The sequence below is a fragment of the Dipteris shenzhenensis genome, chromosome 4 (genome assembly GCF_047967505.1).
Source record: "Dipteris shenzhenensis isolate YYH24624 ecotype China chromosome 4, Dip_SZ_1.0, whole genome shotgun sequence".
NCBI lineage: Eukaryota > Viridiplantae > Streptophyta > Polypodiopsida > Gleicheniales > Dipteridaceae > Dipteris > Dipteris shenzhenensis.
Genome location: NC_141599.1, coordinates 16060294 through 16075102, shown reverse-complemented (window position 1 = coordinate 16075102; position 14809 = coordinate 16060294). Strand labels below are relative to the sequence as shown.

Here is a 14809-nt window from a genome sequence, read left to right as displayed (position 1 = left end):
CAAGGAGAAGGGAGAGGGAGTATGCAAGGAGAAGGGGAAGGGGGAAAGAGAACATGGCATTCAAGAAAGGCGTGAAGACGAAACAAAAGCCAACTTCAAGAGAAGAAGAGAGCTTGCATTCCAACATGAGCACATAATAATTGAAGACCAAAGTTTTAAGTCAACTACTTGGCCTTTTACACATGCCACCTTTTGAAGGGAGGGCCAACCCTATACTCTCTATGACTTTCTTTCCTCATTCTTTTACAATCATCTTGGTCCCATCTGGTGCCAAGGGATCATCTTAGCTTTATAGACTTTCCGTCATCCATGGACAAATGACATTGCCAACCAATGTAGTTAACACTCATATTTGATGGGATTAAGCTCATACCAAGGCCACATTGATGGAGTTATGATGTTTGTTAATTTCATATTGAACAGGACCATATTCTTACCCAACTTCCTATGGGTATTCTCACTACTTTTATATATCAAATGATTAAAAATATAGAACAAATGATTTTTGTGCTCTTGGGAGTTAGAGTATACTTGCTTTACATTTTTTTGACTACTAGTATTAGTATAGCCATATTTGATGGAAATGGATCCATATGTTGTAGATCCCCTACCTTCTCTTCTATGGCTAGCTTCTCCTCTTTTTGCTATGGCTCTATGCCCACCTTCTCTGCCCCCCACCCTTGTTCTCACCTAGCCACATTGAGTTTTTTTCTCTCCATTGTTTGCTCGCTCTTACAATCTTTGTCCTTTAACTATCTTATGATCCACTGCTGTGGTTTCTTTCTCAACTATTTGCCATGGGTGCCTCTCCTAATTATATTTAATATGGTGGTTGCACTATGTTTGTGGTGTGAGCATGTTTGTTTTGGCTTTGTTACATGACTTCTTCACGTGGTCTCGTTGACTTAGCTATATTGTCCCCTTTTGGCTTGAATTAGCTCTTTCAATCTCTTTGTGTGTGTGTGTGTGTGTGTGTGTGTTAGACACAAAGAGAGAGAGAGAGAGAGAGAGAGAGAGAGAGATGTATATTTGGGCCTAATTGTTTCAGTGGTGTGTTTGCATGCAGTGTTTTTTTATCAATGCTATTATTTTCTTTAGCTTTTGGTGTGTGTAGTTACTATTGTATGTGTTATAATTAGAGAGGATTGGTTAGGTGTGGCTATAAAATTTTGGTTGCTCTTTGGACAAGATTTCAAAGGAATTTCTAGAAAGGTTGTAGTGTAATTATTGGTGAAGGCCCTCTCCATTTGTTAACTACACCTTTTTTGGGAGAATCTTAGGGGTATGGGGACTTCAAATGCTACAAGAAAATGCGTTCACACAAAATGGAATAAAGTAAGTGTGGGAGACCAATCAAATCAATCTTTTTTACTTTTTGTTGTGGAACAAGAATTTGACGTGCTCAAACCAAATGACATCTAACCTTGTGAGATTTCCTTCGTCACCTTCCTGCGTGGAAACTTGGAGATCCCTAAATCAACAACGACGGAGTATTGTGCCCTCTCCGCAAACATGATAAATGGTTCCCATTGCTAGTGGAAGAACTGCCTAAGAACAATAGCCATTGGCATTCATACAAAGATTTTGAATTTTCAATCGAGAACGCACGATCCTGTTTTGGACGTTTGTAGAATAAACTTATGCTCCGCGTGAAACTCGGAGGATAAAAGTTTTTACAAGGCCACACACAAACGGTAGACCAGAATTGTCCTCAGATATTCTAAATACCCGAATATCTGAATACCCGCCCTGAATCAGGACGTGAATTCTCGACTTACCGATGCGAAGTCTAATGTATGAGGTAAGATGCAATCTCATGATTGAGGATTGAATCGAGCTGGAAACTCGGGCTGTCATCTACGACAGAAGCTAGGGAATGAAGAGATTTTACTTATCTCTAGACGCGCGCTATAGTGTCAATATCAACAATAGCGAGGGAAAGATCCAAACTAAGCGTGTGAAAGACTGCCATGAGTTGAAGGAGTTCCCCTGACTACATTGGGTGGGAGCAAAGCCAACTCTAGAATTGCCCACATCATATTCAACCAGGAAATTCTGTTGCTGATAGTTCCCGAAGAAATTCTTGGCGCCAGACCCCTTCCCTGCATTGCTGAAAGCCATGCAGTAGTTATTGTATGTAGAATCGTAGCCAACGAGGCGGAAGAGATGATCTGTCTGAAGGTCAATATCAACCGGACCAGCAAAGTGAAGTGTTACTTTCGGAGCAGTCGGGGCATTCTGCTGGGATAAGGGGACTTGGTAACACAAGTCAGTAGAATCATCCGGTATATTAGCCCTGTGCACGGAGGGATCTATCGCAGCGACGAACGCGTCGGCAACTGCGGTGTATGCTATGTCTACAAAGCTCGTTAACGTGGTTCCTGAATCGATGACCGTTCCTCCATCTCCTGAGACAATCTCAAAGGCGGAGCTGGAGATATCTAGGAGATTACCGTTCACGCTGACTCCAGTCATGTTCAGATAGTAAAATTGGGAAAGAAACGGAGTAAAATTGTTTTGTATGAGGGGAGTATATTGTAGATTCGGAGACGCACTGCTGCTTTTCCCAAAAGTTAAGTAACCGGTGGACTGAAGGTTGTGCACACGATCAGGAAGACAGTAGGAGAATACATCGACTCCCAGTTGAGTAGGTATGGAGAAATTGCCTCGATCGAGCCCCATCAAGCCCGAAGCATTGAGTGATGACTCTACGCCCGTATTATTGAATCCACATCCAAAAACAGTCTCCGTCAATTGAAACGGTGACCCTTTGGCAGTCGGGATGGTCAGGGTCTCTGTTGAAAGGAAACCTGTGCTGTTGCTGTTATCTCCGTAAGTGACGCCATAAACGCACTGGTCGGTCGTGGAGCACGCCACGGCAACGCTTGCATCGCCGATGCAGGCATTACACGCTAATGCCTTGTAGGACGACGATTGAGCTGGATCGAAGATGGGATCGCGGATCTGCGTCCCGCATTGCAAGCAGGGTTCGCACTGCACCCACAACAATTCGCTTCCTGTATCAATGATAACGGCTATCTCCTTGGCGGGGGAACCCAGCTGCAAGACGGCAAAGTATTGACCGAAGGGTTCATTGAGGGTGATGAGTTGGCTACGGAGGTTGGCTGGAGGGGAGGAGGAATTCTGTGCGAGGTCAAGCGTAAGTCGACGATCGAGGGCGGGGAGGAGCGGGGGGGTAATGTGGTGGAAGACGGGGAAGCTGGCAGTCGTATCGGAATTTTGGAGGAGTTGGAGCTGGGGGAGGGCAAGAAGGCTGGAAGCTAGAGAAGGGAGGAGGAGGAGGAGGAGGAGTAGGGAGGAGGAGGAGGAGGAGGAGGAGGAGAGGGAAGCTGGGGCGTGCGGCATGGTGGGTGAGAGCCAGGGCAGGTGCGATGCAGATGAGGGAAGATGGAAGGAGGGCTGCTGGGTATAAGAGGAAGGGAGGGGAGCAGTCGGTTGACCGTGGGGAGTTGCTTGGAAGGAGAGAGAGAGAGAGAGAGAAAGAGAGAGAGAGGGAGAGAGAGAGAGAGAAGAGTAGATCAGGATTGAGGAGTTCAACAGGCCTTTGGCAAAGCGCGTTGCTATAGGAAGTTGCATGAGAGAACTCTACTTGATAGATTGCTAGACGAATCGTGAAAGTAACGTGAATCGAGGTCGATGGAAGGATTGCTTCAGATAATGAGACCGGTAGATTTCGAAATGCAGCGAGGTGAAATGAAGCTGTGCATGGTTCTTGGTTGTAGTCTCGACTTTCATTCTCGTTTGGATACCATGTTTGAAATCAATCTGTGCATGGTAATAGGTATGATTCAGAAGTTTTATACTTTGTCGTCTTCTAGTTCTTCTCGTTATTATTTCTTCATTTTTTGATGGATGAGACTGCCCAATGCCCACGTTCCCCCGCTATTTCCACACGTATAGAGAGACAGCGAGAGCGAAATCTAATCCCTTGGAAATTCTTCTCAGCAAGCATATTTTAGTACCTCCACCGCCTCCCTATCAATCAGTCAACCATGGCTGCCGCTCGGACGCTACCTCCCCAATGCACTTCACGGTCTCCTGTCGCCCATCGCACCAACTATGGTATCACCATCCATCCACACACGCCTCTGCTCGTTCCAATCAGTGCTACATCGATGATCAGAAAGGGTTAATTGGGGAAGTAAAGTAGATTGTGGACAGTGGATTTCGTTGTAACTTGCTCCAATGCTCCCTTCCTCGCAGTGCTGGGAATCCGAGAGCCAGCATTAATCACAGCAAAGAGTCCATAACATGTATATAGTATTACAGTATGAGTAACTTTATGAGCTTCCCACTGTTCACACTCAAGCAGCTCAAATTCGATTTACGAGATCGAGATCTGTAGGCCATCGGGGAAATAGTCGTCGCGCCAAACAGAGAGTGACAATTCGTTCGATACCGCCAAGGCTGGTGCACGCTGGTTTCACACACATGATCCGCACTGGTGGACAAGTTGAAAAAAAGTCTCTCCTCCCATAGAAGCCCATGAAAGTGCAAAGTCACTCCTCCAGTGAAATTCAGAAGCCCATCAAACTGCATTTCACACACGAGGCCGGATGGGCTGGGCGTTCGGCATCCCAAGCTTGCCCGTGCGATGTGTCCGCCTCACTCCGCCAATCAAAAAATGATTCATGCGATAAAATCTCCTCTTAAACCATTGACGAGATTCGAATACGTGATCGTGCAATTTATTGATCTTGCATATCAAATCAGGCAACCTTACCACCAAGCCACTAATAGATAGCATATAATATACATTGAATAGCTATATTCTTCTCCATCGGGTCGTGTGTGAAATGAAGATCGGACCGGCACCCATTCCATGCGCAGGGCCACTCCTTGGGAAGGGTTCAACCATCCGTGGACGTGTGAACCCTGCCTTAGATCACGTCCTTTCAACGCATGTATATCCACACTCTCACTGACGTTGAGGTTGCATTGGGAGGATCTTATAATAACTTTTATTCATAATAACATTATTCTGCCTAGCTTTTTCTGGAAAGCTCTTAGTTTTCCACGTCTTTTGGAGCATATTCATAGTCTCAGTGGAAATTCCCAATGAGTGTTCACAAGAGACATTTTTAGAGGGAGTAGGATTGAAACTCTTTTATGAAATTGGTACATGTAATTTTCAAAAATCAATTAAACTATTGCCATTTATAGAGATCATCCTACAAACATTGCTTTTAGTCCTTTAAAAAATCATTGCTTTCTCATTTTACATCCAACAATACTTGATTAAACACTATATTAGGAGGCAGTGCATACGCGCACTTGTGCACTCTTGTTTTCACTTGTAAAAAATATTTGCTCGATTTTATAAAATTTACAAAATATTAGGCAGTTTAGTTATATTTTAGCTTAAAAACCTACAAATTCTCAACAAAAACCTTCAAAATTTTGAAACCCCAATTTATTTAGAAAATGGTATGTTGGAAATAGGTGTTAATCGATTTCTTGAACTTTTAAATCCCCATTTCTTACTAATCCCTATGCTTATATCATCAAATGTTTCTAATCTTCTACTCATAGTGCCAAAAGGATGCTAATTACTGACTAAATTGAATCCTGTGTGTTGTCTTAGGGTCCTTACACAACAACACAAACCAACTATAGACGCGCTTGGTAGACGCGCAAAATAGCGGGCGCGTCTATAAGCGTTGCTCTAGTAGAGAAATTACGGGCGCGTCTATTAGCGCGGCTAAATGCTCGTCTATTTGCGCGTCAATAACCGCGTTTATTTGCGCGTTTGACCTGAGAAAATATGGACCTGTCTAACATCTCGTTTATTAGCGCGTTTATTTGCGCGTGTATTTGCGCGTTTATTTGCGCATTTACACTGAGAATCAGACGCGCATTTAGACGCGGGGTTAGACGCGCTCCAGAGAATACAAAAAGTGAGATTTTGGTGTACATCATTGCTTTCCAAACATTGCCCATGATTACCAAAGCACATAATTTTTTGCAAGCCCACATATACAAGAATTAAGGGAAATGAGGAGAATGAGACAATATGTAAAATAGTTTTGCCAATATCAATTGTGGGGCTACGGTTCAATCTCATCCTCAATGAGATCAACCCTTGCCAAACTATCTACTTCAAAATCCAAACAAGTGTTTAGATCTACAAATACATTCAACCCACTACTACTTGTGCCACTCATGTGCTCATCGAAATCAAGATCTCCAATGGTAGGCTCGTTCTCACGGGTAATGCCGGCGTCAATATCTATATCTCCTATCTCATGATCATCCTCCTCTCTTGTATCACGGTCATCATCACGTCCATGGGCATGATCATCCTCCATACGCTCCATATTAGTAAATGTACTATACATCACTTTGGAACGTGGCATAATAGGTATGACATGTCACCACCTATTATTATCCACCATTGGTTGATAGACAACCTAATTCAAACACAAATACAATCATGTTACTTTTCTTACATCAAATATTTAAAAGCGAGTATTTTTATGTGTGTGCACAGTACCTGTTCACATTGTTGCGGTAGTATTAGTGTGTCCTTCCTACTTTGCCAAAACTTTGTGGAGTCAATAGTTACAAAGCCACTTGCATGGCGTTTGATTGTTGCATTAGGGCCTCTTTCCACCACGTCCTTAAACCACTTTACATCCAAAACATACACAAAGAAGCGTCGAAAGTCAAGCATAATGATATCCACAATAATCATCCATGACTCCATTGGCTCCCTCAAAGCTAGCAATGACGCCGCAATCTTGTGTGTTTCTCTTATCATCAATCCGTTGTGTTCGAAAATGCTTGCCCTCACACCATATAGCATTGAACATAGTGCACTACACCAAGAAAAAATCAATTAAATAAGCAATCTAAATTATAAAAAGCTCCTAACTTATGCATAACATTCTATATACCGACCTTGCTCATGCATCCCCTAGCATACTCCCATTCTTCCATTGTGATATGCATCCCCTCGTCTTTCTCTGCTTTCTCCATTTCATCAAGTAGCCAATCCACATGAATATCCTTTGGAAGTGCTCTTAGACGCTGAGGGTATGGCACACGAGATCCGTGGTGTGTACGAAAGAGGACCCTTTCTTCTTGTCTTCTTGCCTTTGCATCCTCATATCTTGTCACCCATCTTTTCATCACATCACTATTAATCACGCAAAAGAGGTTGATACTATTACGCAACTCCGTGTCTATTACTTTGTTGCGTCCTCTTCCTTGAGGCACAATAGAGGTCATCCTTAGGTCTTCATCATCTCTCCATAGTCGTGGGAGAGAGCTATCCACATCAACAAGAAACTCAGAAATATATACAAGTGACTCTTGTACCAACCAACCCTCGGCCATGCTACCTTCGGGTCTTGCATTTTGTCTCACGAAGCCCTTCAAGGTCTTCATGAAGCGCTCGAGGAAGAACAACCATCGTGCATGTATAGTACCGCATATAGCAATCTCATCCACCAAATGCACTATGAGATGTAGTTGGCTTGTGAGAATAGAACGTGGAAATGTCTCCTCCACTAAACAAACCGCCTCCACTGACATAACTCGAGCATTCTCAAGCGTGGTGGGATCTATTTCCTTTGAGCTCACATACCTCACAAGCTCGCCCATCTTGTAAATACAATCTTGCACGTCCTTTGATGCACTACGTGAAATGCTAGTAGGTAGTATGAACTGAACCCGCGAGGAGGTGGTTGATTAGTTGCTTATAGCTATTCACTTACAAATTTGAAAGGAAAAAGATATTATGCATATAAAATACTTACTTGGAGCATCTTGTGCCAATCATGAGATTTCAAGCCATATAATTGCTCTACACCTCTTTTCTTGCTCTTTGTAAAGGCTCCCTTTAAACACCTCATGCATCCAGTGGGAGTACGAATTGTAGTAATAGCACGCTTCACCGTCGCCATCTCTAGCTTTGATAACATCCACGGTGCACGAGGTAAAAAAACACGCCCATTTGGTCTCTCTTGAGGCCAAGCTTCACGCATCCTCCCTGTGGTACGTAGATCCTCCCTTATGCCTGCCGAATCTCGTGTCCCATTCAAATGCTCCCAAATGGTAGATGCCACATTCTTGAAGATATGCATGGGATCGAGCAGGTGATTGATCTTGAGGTGGGACCAATATGGTAAACGATAAAAGATGGAGTATCTAAACAAAATAAAGTGTTAGCGTGCAATGTTCACTTTCAACCAATATAGCCAATCTTTACTTCCAGCCAATAGTTACAAATCCTTACCGGCTCATGCCAAGTGGTGGAGGAGTCGTGGATCCGTCCCAAATTCTCATCCAATCTCCCGCGGTGAGTGATTGTGGGAGGACTTCATTCCAAGGGGCAACATATCTAGGATGATCAGGTGGGAGAAATCGATGGTGATTCTCATAGATGACCTTATTCAATGCGTCTGCCCGTGAGGCAACTAGCGAAGGACCACAAACAGGACATGCATGGTAACCCGATGTAGTGAGACCTGAAACAATAGATGCAATTAAGAGTGGAAGGTGGGTTTAGGGTGCCACGTCCTTGCCTATTCATAATTAAAAAATGCAATGCTTACCTGAACACTCACCATAGCCTGGGAAGTCATGCATCGTCCACATCAAGACTGCTTTGCAGTTGAAGTCTCGTGACGAGGGAGGCCTGCTCACATCATGCACCTCGATACCTCTCCAAAGTATCTCTAGCTCATCAATCAAAGGCTCCAAATAAACATCAGGGTTTTTGACTTTATGTTTCCCTGGAATTAGAAGGGACAGCATGACATGTCCTTTCTTAATAGCCATAGAGGGTGGAAGATTGTAATTCACTAATACCACTGGCCATACACTGTAAGACGTGCTTTTTAGACCAAATGGGTTCACACCGTCGATACCCAATCCAAGTCTCAAGCTCCTAGGTTCTTCCTTGGCCATGTGTCTTCAATATGCTTCCACGCAGGAGAGTCCGCGGGAGTTCTCCACTTGCCATCGGCGGTTGATCGATGGGAGGAATGCCATGACATGAGCTCTGCAATAGATTTGCACTTGAACATATGTTGGATGCGAGGGATTATGGGAAAATGTCGCAATACCTTACGAGGCACGACTAAGGTTTTGAGATCTGCTCTATATCTTGCCTCTCCACAAGTAGGACACTCTCTTGCATCCTTATGTAGTCCATGAAACAAAACGCAATCGTTGACACATGCATGGATGCGCTTGTAATCTAATCCTCCAAGAGAGGTCACATGTTGCCTTGCCATATCTCTTGAGGTCGGTAATTTATTCTCCCTTGGAAGCATTTTACACAATAGCCTGCACGTGAAGACCATAAATGAGGAAAAGCATTCGAGTAATTGACCCACGCGCATAATTCATCATGTTTGCAAAATCGACTTTAAATTAAAGCTTACTTGAGTAATGCATTCAAACTTGCATTGCTCCATCCATAGATGGTTTGCAAGTTTAGTAACTCAAGGGAGGCACGTAGAACAGAGAATGTGCACCCCTCAAACAGTGGAGTCGATGCTGCGGTAAAAAGATCATCCTGCTCCATGCTATTATCCCTCCCTTGATGGACATATAAATCCCGCACCATATCATCAAACACCTCCTCCTCCACGGCTTCATGAGGTAATGGTGGAGGGCTACCATCACCATCACTCCATGCATCCGTAACGGTCCCTCCTGAAGATCCCACCTCATATCGCCGACGCTTCGCCTCCTCACGACGGGCATAGGGTAACATGTGCGGGTGTGGCACTGCATCCTGTATCAAATTAAAACGGGATCATTATAACTCAAACATATGAACACCCATGGGTATCTCAATCAACCTTAACTTACAAATCCATACCCTGTTTACGGTCACATCCCATTCTCCATACTTTGAGATATGATTGAGCGTAATCCTGCGTGCACGATACATGTTTCCTCGACATCGATCACACAGACATTTGATTTTTTGCTCCAACCACATTTCGCGATGGTGGATACGGAGGGATTCATCCTCACTGGAGCTGCTTGTTGAAGATGGAGACATCCTACAAACAAACAACCCACCAAATTTGCTCTTCTTCAAATGCATAACTTAAAAACTCTGTGTCGCGTCTAAATGCCCGTTTATAGTCGCGTCTATTTTCGCGTCTAACTGCGCGTCTAAATGCCCGTCTACTCTGTGTATTTAAACGCGTCTATAGACACGCTAATAGACGCGCCTTTAGACGCCCTTACTCTGTGTATTCAGACGCGACTATAGACGCGCTAATAGACGCGACTATACCCGCGACTTTTAAACTTGCTTTTCGGCGCGCCGCTCGCTTTGCTTTTCTTTTAACTACTTAAACTTCGTGAGCGGCTTTCTTCCTTCATTATTAGCAGTTCTATAGATTCGAAGCTTAAGAGAGAGCCTCCCATACACACACAGTTCCAAGCTTTCACTCAAGACAAAGGGACCGTACCTACACAGCTTGCTTCCAAGCCTAAAGAAGAGGAGGAGTACGAACAAGGAGAAGAGGAGGAGAAGAAACAAGTTTGGAAAAGAAAGATCCTTCCATACCTTTTTCCAAGTAAGTCTTTTTGAAGTTGTTCTTGCTTGCTTTTTTCAGTTTTGTACTTTTCGCATCCACGAAACGCAGCATCTAGGTATGAGCGACATGTTCTTTTGTCGGGCAAAACGTCCTTTTCCACTTTTGAGTATTCTCGACTGTCGGAGCGCGTGTATACAGGCGTCTGAGGGCGCGTCTAAACACGCATCTACAGGCGCGTCTGGTTTGCTACAGACACGCACAGACGCGGATATAGACGCTCAAACAGACGATGTCTTAAACGGAAGTTTAAACGAATTGTTAGACGCGCTTTTAGATGCGCTGTTAGATGGATTTTTAGACGGGCTGTTAAACGTGCTTTTTAACGCTCTGTTTTGACGGTCTGTTAGACGCGGTGATACACGCTCTGTTAGAGGTGTTTTTAGACGCTAAGATTAGGCGGATCTATAGACGCGCTATTTTTTTTTCCCCCCCCTTTCTTCTCAGCTCCCAAAGTAATAGATTTGTTTATTTTTTTCCAGTTTAAGATGTGGGGAGGAAGTGCTTCTAGCTCACCTGATCCGCGTGAATCGATATGGAAGGATTTATATAATATTTTAGGGCACGCTCCTAGTCCTGCGAAGTTATACGGGTACATGACGGGTACCCTTAACACTCCCCAGGAGTCGGCAGTACAGACTCCGAGCCACCCCACACCGCCTGAGATCACCCCAGCGGAGTCCGCACAGCCGTCTTATGCCCCTTCCCCCATGCCGTCTTATGTCCCTTCTGCCATCCCGCCTTATGCCCCTTCCCCCATGCCTTCAGGAGGTCCTTCTGCCTCAGCGAGCCGTCGACATACTCCCCAACCGTCGAGACTCGGTTCTCCAGCTCCGAGTGGTCAGCGTAGTCCCACGCAGTCCCCAGCTACGAGTGGCCAGCGTACGAGCTCGACACGACAGGGTGGCAGGCGTAGTAGTAGGGAGAGCGGTGGCGGATGCATGGCACAGTGCTTTGGGCCATGTGACGGTGAGGCCGAGGATGATGATTCCGATGATTTAGACGTGCCTCTGGGTGATGGTACGATTTATTATGACATCACTCAGACAGGAGGCATCTTGTTGGATGCGCGGGGGAAGGACATCATGGCCTTCATGCGCTCTGTAATTGCTAACAATTACAGAGATTGATTTATCCACTATAAAGACCACCCAAAGAGGTTGGCTGATGAGACCCTCGCTACTGTTCGCTCTAGGTATCCTAACCCCCCCAATCGCCAGTTCACAGATAAATGGGCCAAGTCAAAGATTGTTACGATACTTAGCAATAAAAGATCTTCCCTTAAGAGGCAGGCACTAGCGGAGCTTGCCAGACTTGAGGCAAGTCAACCTCCAAGGGGCCCGCCCCACACCGCTCAGAAGCGTGAGTGGAAGAAGGCAATGAAGTCAGCGAGGGAGGAGCCCAGTCTGCAGCACGTGGAGGCACGGAGGATCCAGATGGAGGAGTATGGGAGCGCGCATTTTGGAGCAGGGGGTGTTGAATCATGGGAGGCCCAATTTGTAAGTATCGATCTCAAATTATATTGCTTATGTAGTTTATTAGGAGGTTGGTTGTTTCTTTGTACTAATCCCTCCACAAAGTGTATCGCAGTCATGCAGCTTGAGATCGTGGGCAGATACCCTACTCCAGTGGAGACAGCCTACCACCGCCACCATCGCAGAGGAGATACATGGAGGCACTTCTATGATGACGGGTTGATTACTGAGGAGCAGTATACCCGAGCGACTGGACATGCCCCCGAGGTATTTGAAAGTAATTAAATAATGCCAAAATTATAAGTAAAGATTTGATTTTTCATACATTGATATATGTTGTCCCTTATTTACAGGGCGCTCCTGCACAAGACGACGAGGAAGACGAGGAAGGAGGTGCAGAAGGGAGCGCAGAAGGCAGCGCATCAGGGAGCGTGGAAGGCAGCGAGGATTAGTCGTAGAAGTAGTGCTACTATTCTTTTTTGTACCTAAAGCCATTGGCTTGGCTTCGTGCCTCTTGTATATAGACTCCTCTTATTTTTTGTACTTGAAGCCACATGACATGGCTTAGCTTCCTTATTTTTTGTACTTGGAGCCACATGACGTGGCTTAGCTTCGTGCTATATGTATATACAAGCACTTTTTGAGCTTTCAATTTTATTGCGTTTTGGAGTTGTAATATTTTATTTGGAATTGTAATTAAAATGAGGTTGGCTGACAGAATGTATGGGATTCTTGTAATTATATAGCATACACAACATACACAGTATTCTGTAAATTTTTTTTTAAAAAAAAAACGCGTCTATCAGCGCGTTTATAAGCACGTTTATATTCGCGTCTGTCTGTTCGATATGCGTCTATACCGGCGTTTATAAAGGCGTTTATTTGCGCGTCTATTTACGCGTGTATAAGCGCGTCTATAAGCGCGTAAGTCTGATATATAGACGCGCTAATAGAGGCGGGTCTCCTGACGCGCAAATAGACGCGCCCATAAGTTTTTTTATTTAGTTCATGAAACGCGTCTGTGCGCGCGTCTATGGGTGCTTTGTCTTATTGTGTTACAAGCATGTTCTCTTTAGACCTCCAAACTAGGATATATTGATAAAAAAATGTTAGCGCCTAAAAGTGTGAAAAAATATTCCTATTATAAAAAATGCATGCATTTACTTTTTGACCAAAAGTCAAGGATTAACTTTAATCGACCTCATCCACCTTGTATATAACAAGTTAAACTTAGATGACCTTGATAAATAATACCCCCAATATTCTTTATTTTTTCATTCTTTAATTCAACATTGTTTACTTATAATAATCACCCTTTTCTAAGGATAGTAAATGAGCTATCTTTAGAGTTAGAATTATAGCCCTTCAAGCACTCATTTTCTTGTAGCCTCTCTAGTCCTTATATAATCTATGATGTGCATCATCACCATCTTTATTTCTATAGAAAGGGACTTCTTTTGGGTCTTACAACTTACAAGATCATAATGCAAAGATTTTTGGGATCCAGAAACCATAATCATTAATCATATATTGTCAAGACAAACTTATTTAAATGACAGAGTCCATGATTTAGGGATTAGTATTTAGGATTTGACTCCTATTTTTTCTTACTTTTCTTGTGAAATAGGCTAAAAATGACTTGTAATCAATGACGTTTTTCTCAAGACAGGTATTCTCATTTTGAGGTTTCTACATGGGTGGAAACTTATTTGTATAGCAAAGATAATGTTACTTTTTGAAGTCCTTGAATTGGTCGAATGTGAGGGTTTTATTATCCTTTTTTGGTTCTATCCAATTGGTGAACCATGATAAGTATGCTTAGAGTGTGGTGAACTATAAAGGTAAATTTAAAGTAATATATTCCAGCTCAAGAATAGTTGTAGGTCATGCAGGTCAACGTTTGCTTGGGTGTAGCCAATTGAGAAACTATTTTCGGGGCCATCTTGGGGCTATGACACAATGCGCTTCTTGGTGGATATTTGAATTTTGTGCGGGCCCGCGCTCTTGCCAAAAATTTTCCTGACGTCATGAAGGCGCATTGGTGTAATAATGAGACACAATCTTATCATGGTCAATAGCATAGCACTCAACACATGGTAATATATGCATTTCCTCATGAGCACATAGACTGTTGCTTTGCCTTTGGCCTAACTACATCACATAGCCTTTGCCTTGCCATGTTTGCTTGCGTAGCTTCGCCAGTTATCATTGTGTAACACAATCTTTTGTTGCACTAACCACCATGCACAACAACACAAAGCAACTATAGACGCGCTTGATAGATGCGCAAAATAGCGGGCGCATCTATAGGCGTTGCTTGAGTAGAGGAATTACGGGCACGTTTAATAGCATGTCTAACAACTCGTCTATTTGCGCGTGTATTAACACGTCTATTTGCGTGTTTAAACTAAGAAAATACCGGCCCGTCTAACATTGCGTTTATCAGTGTATCTATTTGTGCATGTATTAACACGTCTATTTGCGCGTCTAAACTGAGAAAATACGGGCCCGTCTTACATTGTGTTTATCAACGCGTCTATTTGCGCCTCTATAAGGGCATTTATTTGTGCGTTTACACTGGGAATTAGATGCATATTTAGACACAAACTAGAGAATACAGAAAGTGAGATTTTGGTGTAGATCATTGCTTTCCAAACATTCACAACAACACAAAGCAACTATAGACGCACTTGGTAGATGTGCAAAATAGCGGGCGCGTCTATAGGCATTGCTTTAGTAGAGGAATTA

At 43.7% G+C, this 14809-nt stretch overlaps 1 protein-coding gene across 1 annotated transcript; it reads right to left on the bottom strand.

Annotated features, from left to right (window-relative positions):
* Positions 1-1628: 1628 nt before the first annotated feature.
* On the bottom strand, positions 1629-3367 carry LOC147902515 (aspartic proteinase nepenthesin-1-like). Its single transcript, XM_087373749.1, has one exon. It carries the CDS (start codon positions 3364-3366, stop codon positions 1909-1911), a length of 1458 nt encoding a protein of 485 aa, XP_087229875.1. The 5' UTR covers position 3367; the 3' UTR covers positions 1629-1908.
* Between the last annotated feature and the right edge of the window lie 11442 nt (positions 3368-14809).